General features: G+C 35.5%; 1 protein-coding gene across 1 annotated transcript; it reads right to left on the bottom strand.

Moving 5' to 3' along the window:
* Positions 1 to 1,844: 1,844 nt before the first annotated feature.
* Positions 1,845 to 2,786, bottom strand: LOC114631019 (olfactory receptor 8K3-like). The gene has a single exon (XM_028779327.1). It carries the CDS (start codon positions 2,784 to 2,786, stop codon positions 1,845 to 1,847), a length of 942 nt encoding a protein of 313 aa, XP_028635160.1.
* Between the last annotated feature and the right edge of the window lie 6,212 nt (positions 2,787 to 8,998).

The following is an 8,998-nucleotide window of genomic DNA, read 5'->3' on the forward strand; positions in this document are numbered from 1 at the left end:
GCATTTCAGACTCTGTATCCTTTGCTGTTAAGAGTCTCAGTTAGAGTCACCTCTGTATCCTCTGGCTTGTCTCAGAGATGCCCCGGGCCTCACAGATTTTTTTTCTTCAAGCTCTCTCATAACACCTCTGTTCTCACATGCCTTATCCACACCCCTGTTCTCATCCCCGTCTCCTGTCCCATCCACTCTTTATGTCTATTTTATTTCTCATTCTAAGTGAAATTGAAACTTCCTCCCTTGGGCTCTTTGTATTACTTAATTTCTTTCAGTCTGTGGATTTTAATATGGCTATCCAGTACTTTATGGCTAATATCCACATACAAGTGAGTAAATACAATGTGTGTCTTTCTGGGTCCGAGTTACCTCACTCAGGATGGTATTTTCTAGTTCTATTCACTTGCCTGCAAATTTCATGATTTTCATTTCAAATTTTCAAATTTCCAATTTTTTTATTTTAGTAGCTGAGTAGTATTCCACTGTGTAAATGTGCCATATTATCATTATTCATTCTTTGTTTGAAGGACGTTTAGGTTGTATCTATTTTCTTACTATTACAAATCAAACTGCTATGAACATATTTAAGCATGTGTCCTTGTGGTATGTCATACCATTTTGGGTGTATGTTTATTGTTTTTATTATCAGCAAGGTGATAACTTTCTTTGCCACAGATACATTTAAACCCTTACTTGATTCCATTCATATAATATTGTATTAGGTAGATTTTGGTGTAAAATCAATAAAATGATTGTCAAGCAAAATTTAAGGTATTCTTGCATGAATGGTCATAACCTTTCTTTCCTTATTCAATTTATCCTATGTTAACAGATAAACCTCACACTGACTACTTAGTCTAGGTTGTCCTTGGTATCCTCATCCTTCTGCCTCCACACTCCAATTAATTATAGGGATGGCATTTCAGTCAATAACCAAAATTTAATATAATACATTCTTTAATATAATAAATGTACTTATATAATTTGGTATAATACATAGTATAATTTGGCATAATAAACTCATAATACATATACATTTAGAAAGACAACATTGAATCATTCAAAAAAAGAAGTGTGAATTAATGAATTATGATCAATCAAATAACAAGAAAGAAGAAAAGTACTGATCGCAGCCATGGAAAGAGTCAAGTCATCTAACACACATACACAAACACACACATGCACATGTGCACACACACACACATATATATATATGTGTGTATATATGTATATACACAAACACATACACCTACACATACATACATACACACATACTGAGAATTATACAATAATAGATGATACATTGAAATTATGAACTATGTTATTGTAATAATATAGAAAGTGATAAGAAAGAAATATAATGTGAAATTACGATGATGTAAGCTTCCCTGTGGAATGAAGGCATCTGTGTATCTGTGTGTTTGGAAATTACTAGGCCTACTGTGCTAGGCTCCACTATTCTGACACAGTGATAAAGAACATTTAAAAACTCTAATAATATAAATGCGTATGAATAACAAATGAGTGTAAATACTAAAGACACTAATAATGCACTTTCATATCAATAAATACACAGACACAAGTAAAGACCAGGCAATTTATTGTAAAGTTAAAATAACAAAGTGAATATAAAATACTCAAGGCACCTCTCCTTGTATTTTTTATACAGAACCAACACCATGTTACTCTCAGGTATAGATTAAAAAAAATTTCTTGTGATGATTCATTTCTTCAATTGTATAGTGTATAATCTGTCTTCTCTTTATGGAAACATTGTTTTTCATTGAAATTTATGAAGCAATTAAATTTACTTGATTTGAAGAATGATAACCTCAAATAATACATGCATTCTAGGAGAAGATATTTTGTATGGTTTTCCCTGTCTTCTTAAGTGCATATTTTACATCTTTATTCCTCAAGCTGTAGATCAGGGGATTTAACATGGGGATTATTAGTGTATAAAAGATAGAAGCAATCTTGTCAGTGTTTAAGGAGTGACTAGACTTAGGTTGCACATACATAAATATCAAAGTCCCATAGAAGACCGTGACCACTGTCAGATGGGACCCACAGGTGGAGAAAGCCTTCTGCCTGCCCTCAGCAGAGTTCATTCTGAGAATAGCTCTGAGAATGAGCAGATAGGAGACAAGAATGATTACTGGTGAAGAAATCAAGTTAATAGTTGATAAAATTAAAATTATCATTTCACTTTGCTTTTTATTTGAGCAGAGCAGAGATATTAAAGGGAGGCCATCACAGTAGAAATGACTGATAATATTGTGTCCACAGAAGGATGAAGAAAAAATATTTATGGTGACTATGAGAGCAACAAATATACTGTAAAAGTAAGGAATTGTCACCAGAACCCAACACAGTCTTTGTGACATAATGACATTATAGAGGAGTGGTTTACAGATGGCCACATAACGGTCATAAGACATTGCAGACAGAATAAAAAATTCACTAACAATGAACATACTGAAGAAAGACAACTGGACAGCACAAAAATAAAATGAAATTGTATTTTGTTCTACAAGAAAATTTCTTAACATTTTTGGTCCCACAGCTGTTGAATAACCAAGGTCAGTAGTAGCAAGGTGTCTGAGAAAAAAGTACATGGGTGTTTGTAGCCTGGATTCCACCATGGTAAGGATGATCATGCCCAAGTTGCCCACCAGTGTGATCAAATAGATGATGAGGAACAGTCCAAACAATGGGGCTTGCAGCTCGGGGCGGTCAGTGATGCCCACCAGAATGAATTCAGTCACCACTGTGAAGTTGTGATTCTCCATTGGGTTTATGAGAAATTCTGTTTTGAGTGGAAATCGTTGCACAGTCAATAGATTTCAAGTGTCATTAGTTGAGATTTTATCATCTAAAGTAGCTTAAATAAAATATCTACAGACATTCAAATTTATTTCCAAAAATATATTAAAAATATTCATATATTCTATATACATCTCCACACATACCTATGAAAACATATGATTTGAAATACACAAATATGAATCTTTAGTCCTGTACCAATAACAGCTTAAATCAGAGAATACCATAATTATCTGCCAATGATATTTGCTTTTCCTAACTATATTGAGAGCAATCACTTTAATTCACTACTATACATTAGTAAATCTGGAAAAAATTCTGTATACCTAATATCTAGCCAAGGAATTATCCAGCCTCCAGCCTCCAATTCTAATCTAATACTCTCAAGATTTAAGAATGTCACTATACAGACAGATATACAGGTATTGATTTTATATGCATACACACACACACACACACACACACACACATATATATATGCGTGTGTATATATATATATATATTATATATATATATATATAATAAATTCATATATATATGAAAGAAAATCAAGTCTTTATATTGTAGATAGCTATGGATAGAACATGAACATTGATGAAATTTCTTTTTCTTATATTTTCATTTCTGATATGTTACTACCACATTGTAGTACTTAATAATTATGTACTTGTGATAATATGTAAGATATTTTCCAATAATTGTAAATATATCTTTTAAAATTTTTTTAAATGAAAACACTTTCATGTGTAGACCTACAGAAATTTACAATATAAAAATAAAGCGGCCACCCTGGAAGAGCTGGGAAAGGATCAGGAGGCAGGAGGAGCGGCTGCTAAGGTGTAGCCCCCCCTTAGCTTGAGAGTGGCAGACTTTGACAGTGTCTTCTGCAGAGTACCTCTCCGGTCCACCATCTCAGAAACTTTCCTGAACCATCTCTTGGCCGAGCTGCCCTCAGAAATTTAAGCCACTGCTCCTTTCTGTGATTTGTGGAGTGTTTATTCTAAAATGTACCATTGTTGCTGCTCCTGTGAAGTCACCATATCCTGAATATTCCTAGAGCAACAGACACCTGGCTGGTCTGTTCCATGAAGGCACCATGACCTGAACCTTCCTAGAGCAGCAGATAAAAACCCTCCCCCCACAGCTCTATGCTCCAGAACTGCAACTGGGAGCTTGGGGCACTCTGGACCAATCATCCACCCCAAACCCACCCCTCTGAAATACCACTCCCCTTCCACCCCTTGCTTGGTCCTTTTGGCTGGGGCAGACATCTGGCTGATCTGCTCCATAAAGCCACCTAATCCTGAACCTTCCAAGAGCAGCAGATAAGAATCCTCACCCACACCCCTATGCCCCAGATGTTGAACCCACCCAAACCCGACCCCCCTGGAATACCACGCCCTTCACCCCTTGCTTGGTCCTTTTAGCTGGGGCAGACACCTGGCTCCATGAAGACACCTTATCCTGAACCACCTTAGAGCAATAGTAGAATCAATGCACTAGGAGCAGCTGAGGAACCACTGCACTCAGGGCAGAGGAGGAACTACTTAATTCAGAATAGCAGGATTTCAGGATCCCAGAGGAAGACTGACTCCCAGGATGTCTACTACCCAGGAGCTCAGGATCACAGAATTACAGAGACATCTGAACTCTGAGGAGTTCTGACACAGCAAGATAACTGGAAAGAGAGGCTCCAGTCAGATACAGTGAGTGCTAGTAGCACTAGAGTTAACATGATGGCAAAAGGCAAGTGCAAGAATATAAGCAACAGAAACCAAGTTACCTGGCATCATCAGAACCCAGTTCTCCCACCATAGCAAGTCCTGGACACCCTATCACACCAGAAAAGCAGGATTCAGGTTCAAAATCACTTCTCATGAGGATGATAGAGGACTTTAAGAAGGATATAAACAACTCCCTTACAAAGGTACAGAAGAACACAGGTAAACAAGTAGAAGCCTTTAACGAGGAAACACAAAAATCCCTTAACGAATTGCAAGAAAACACAACCAAATAGGTGAAGTATTTAAACAAAACCATCCATGTTCTAAAAACAGAAGTAGAAACAATAAAGAAATCTCAAAGGGAGACTACCCTGGAGATAGAAAACCTAGGAAAGAAATCAGGAGTCATAGACATAAGGATCACCAACAGAATACAAGAGATAGAAGAGGGAATCTCATGCGCAGAAGATACCATGGAAAACATTGACACAACTGTCAAAGAAAATTCAAAATGCAAAAAGCTTCTAACATAAAACATCCAAAAAATCCAGGACACAATGAGAAGACCAAACCTAAGGATAATAGGTATAGATGAAAGTGAAGATTCACAACTTAAAGGGTCAGTAAATATCTTCAAAAAATTATAGAGAAAAACTTTCCTAACCTAAAGAAAGAGGTGCCCATGAACATACAAGAAGCCTACAGAACTCCAAATACACTAGACCAGAAAAAAAATTACTCCCATCACATAATAATCAAAACATCAAATGCACAAAACAAAGGAAAAATACTGAAAGTGGTAAGGGAAAAGCGTCAAGTAACATACAAGGGCAGACCTATAAAATTACACCAGACTTCTCACCAGAGTCTATAAAAGCCAGAAGATCCTGGAGTGATATCATACAGACCCTAAGAGAACACAAATATCAGCCCAGACTACTATACCCAGCAAAACTTTGAATCACTATAGTTGGAGAAACCAAGAAATTCCATGACAAGACCAAATTTGCACAATATCTTCACACAAACCCAGCCCTACAAAGGATAGTAGATGGAAAACTCCAACACAAGAAGAGAAAATAAAACATTAAAAAAGCAAGAAAGTAAGCTTCCAAAAAACCCAAAAGAAGATAACTACACAAACATAATTACACCTCTAATAACTAAAATAACAAGAAGAAACAATCACTTTTCCTTAATATCTCTTAACATCAATGGATTCATTCCCCCAATAAAAAGACTTAGAGTAACAGACTAGATAGGTAAACAGGACCCAGAATTTTGCTACATACAGAAAACGCACATCAGTGGCAAAGACAGACACTACATCATATTAAAGAGCTAGAAAAATATTTTAAGCAAATGGTCTCAAGAAACAAGCTGGAGTAGCCTTTCTAATTTCGAATAAAACTGACTTTCGACCAAAAGTTATCAAAAAAGATAAGGAAGGACACTTCATACTCATCAAAAGAAAAATCTACCAAGAAGAACTCTCAATTCTAAACATCTATGCTCCAAATGCAAGGGGACCCACATTCATAAAAGAAACTTTACTAAAATTCAAAGAATATATTATACTTCACACAATAATAGTGGGGGATTTCAACATCCCACTTTCAACAATGGACAGATCATGGAAACAGAAACTAAACAGAGACACAGTGGAATTAATAGAAGTTATGAACCAAATGGATTTAACAGATATCTATAGAACATTTCATCCTAAAACAAAAGAATATACCTTTATAAAAAAAAAAGCACCTCATGGTACTCTCTCCAAAATAGACCATATTATTGGTCACAAAACAGGCCTCAACAGATAGAAAAATATTGAAATACTCCTTTGCATGCTATCAGATCACCATGGACTAATGCTAGTCTTCAATAATAATAACAACAACAAAAAATATGGAAAGCCCGCATACACATGGAAACTGAACAACACTCTACTCAATGATGACTTAGTCAAGGAAGAAATAAAGAAAGAAATTAAAGACTTTTTAGAATTTAATGAAAATGAAGGCTCATCGTACCAAAACTTATGGGACACAATGAAAGCAGTGATAAGGGGAAAATTATAGCTCTAACTGTCTACAAAAAAAAACTTGACAGAGTGTACACTAGCAACTTCACAGCACACCTTAAAGCTCTAGAACAAAAAGAAGCAAATACACCCAAAGGTGTAGATGGCAGGAAATAATCAAACTCTTGGCTGAAATCTACCAAGTTGAAGCTAAAAGAACTATACCAAGTATCAACAAAATCATGAGCTGATTCTTTGAGAAAATAAACAAGATAGATAAATCCTTAGCCTGACTAACCAGAGAACACAGAGACACTATCCAAATTAACAAAATTAGAAATGAAAACAGAGACATAATAACAGAAACTGAGGAAATTCAAAAAATCAACAGATCCTACTATAAAAGCTTATATTAAAAAACCTGAAAGATATAGATAAATGGACAATTTTCTAGACAGATACCAGTCACCAAATTTAAATAAGGGTCAGATAAACCATCTAAACAGTCCCATAACCCCTAAAGAAATAGCAGAAGTCATTAAAAGTCTTCCCACCAAAAAAAGCCCAGGACCAGATCAGTTTAGTGCAGAATTCTATCAGATCTTCGAGCAAAACCTAATACCAATTCTCTTCAAACTATTCTACAAAATAGAAAGAGAAGGAACATTACCCAATTCATTCTATGAAGCCACAGTCACGCTCATACCTAAACCTCACAAAGACTCAACAAAGAGAGAGAACTTCAGACCAATCTCTCGTATGAATATCAATGCAAAAATACTCAGTAAAATTCTGGCAAACCGAATCCAAGAACACATCAAAACACATCATCCATCATGATCAAGTAGGCTTTATCCCAGGAATGCAAGGATGGTTCAATATTCAGAAATCCATCAATATAATCCACTATATAAACAAACTAAAAGGAAAAAAAGCCACATGGTCATCTTACTAGATGCTGAGAAAGCGTTTGACATAATTTAACATCCCTTCATGGTACAAGTCTTGGAAAGATCAGGAATTCAAGGCCCATGCCTAAACATAGTAAAAGGAATATACAGCAAACCAGTAGCAAACTAAATGGAGAGAAACTTGAAGCAATCCCACTAAAGTCAGGGACTAGAAAAGGCTGCCCAATTTCTCCCTACCTATTCAATATAGTACTGGAAGTCCTAGTTACAGCAATTAGGCAACAAAAAGAAGTCAAAGGGAAACAAATAGGAAAGGAAGAAGTCAAAATATCACTATTTGCAGATGATATGATAGTATAATTAAGTGACCCCAAAACTTCCACCAGAGAACCCCTAAACCTGATAAACAACTTCAACAAAGTGGCTGGTTACAAAATCAGCTCAAAGAAATCAGTAGTCTTCCTCTACTCTAAAGATAAACAGGCTGAGAAAGAAATTAGGGAAATGACACCCTTCACAATAGTCATAAATAATATAAAATACCTCGGTGTGTATCTAACCAAGCAAGTAAAAGTTCTGTATGAAAAGAACGTCAAGTCTCTAAAGAAAGAAATCGAAGAAGATCTCAGAATATGGAAAGATCTCCCATATTCATGGATTGGCAGGATTAATATAGTAAAAACAGCTATCTTACCTAAAGCAATTCCAATCAAAATTCCAACTCAATTTTTTGAAAGAGATCAAAAGAGAAATTTGCAAATTCATTTAGAATAACAAAAACCCAGGATAGTGAGAACTATTCTCAATAATTAAAGAACTTATGGAGGAATCATCTGTAACCTCAAGCTGTACTACAGAGCAATAGTGATAAAAACTGCATGATATTGATACAGAGACAGGCACAAAGATCAATGGAATAGAATTGAAGACCCAGAAATGAACTCACACACCTATGATCACTTGATCTTTTACAAAGGAACTAAAACTGTCCAATGGAAAAGAGACAGCGTTTTCAACAAATGGTGCTAGTTCAACTGGAGGTCATCATGTAAAAAAATACAAATCTATTCATTCTTAACTCCTTCTACAAAGCTCAAGTCCAAGTAGATAAAAGACCTTCACATAAAAACAGATACACTGAAAGAAATAGAAGAGAAGGTGGGGAAGAACCTTGAATACCTGGACACAGGGAAAAGTTTCTGAACAGAACATCAATGACTTATGCTCTAAGATCAAGAATTAACAAATGTGACCTCATAAAATTGGAAAGCTTCTGTAAGGCAAAGGTCACTGTCAATAGGACAAAATGACAACCAACAGATTGGGAAAAAATCTTTACCAATCTTATATATGATAGAAGGCTAATATCCAATATATACAAAGAACTCAAGAAATTAGACTCCAGACAACCAAATAACCGCATTAAAAAGTGGAGTACAGAGCTAAACAAAGAATTCTCAACTGAGGAAATTCGATTGTCCGAGAAGCACCTGAAGAGATGTTCAACATCTTTAGTCATC

This window comes from Grammomys surdaster, unplaced genomic scaffold, assembly GCF_004785775.1.
Source record: "Grammomys surdaster isolate TR1022 unplaced genomic scaffold, NIH_TR_1.0 350, whole genome shotgun sequence".
In the NCBI taxonomy this organism is placed as follows: domain Eukaryota; kingdom Metazoa; phylum Chordata; class Mammalia; order Rodentia; family Muridae; genus Grammomys; species Grammomys surdaster.

Excerpts from the sequence above, each read along its gene's own strand:
- LOC114631019 (XM_028779327.1), bottom strand. The coding sequence starts at position 2,786 with ATGGAGAATCACAACTTCACAGTGGTGACTGAATTCATTCTGGTGGGC.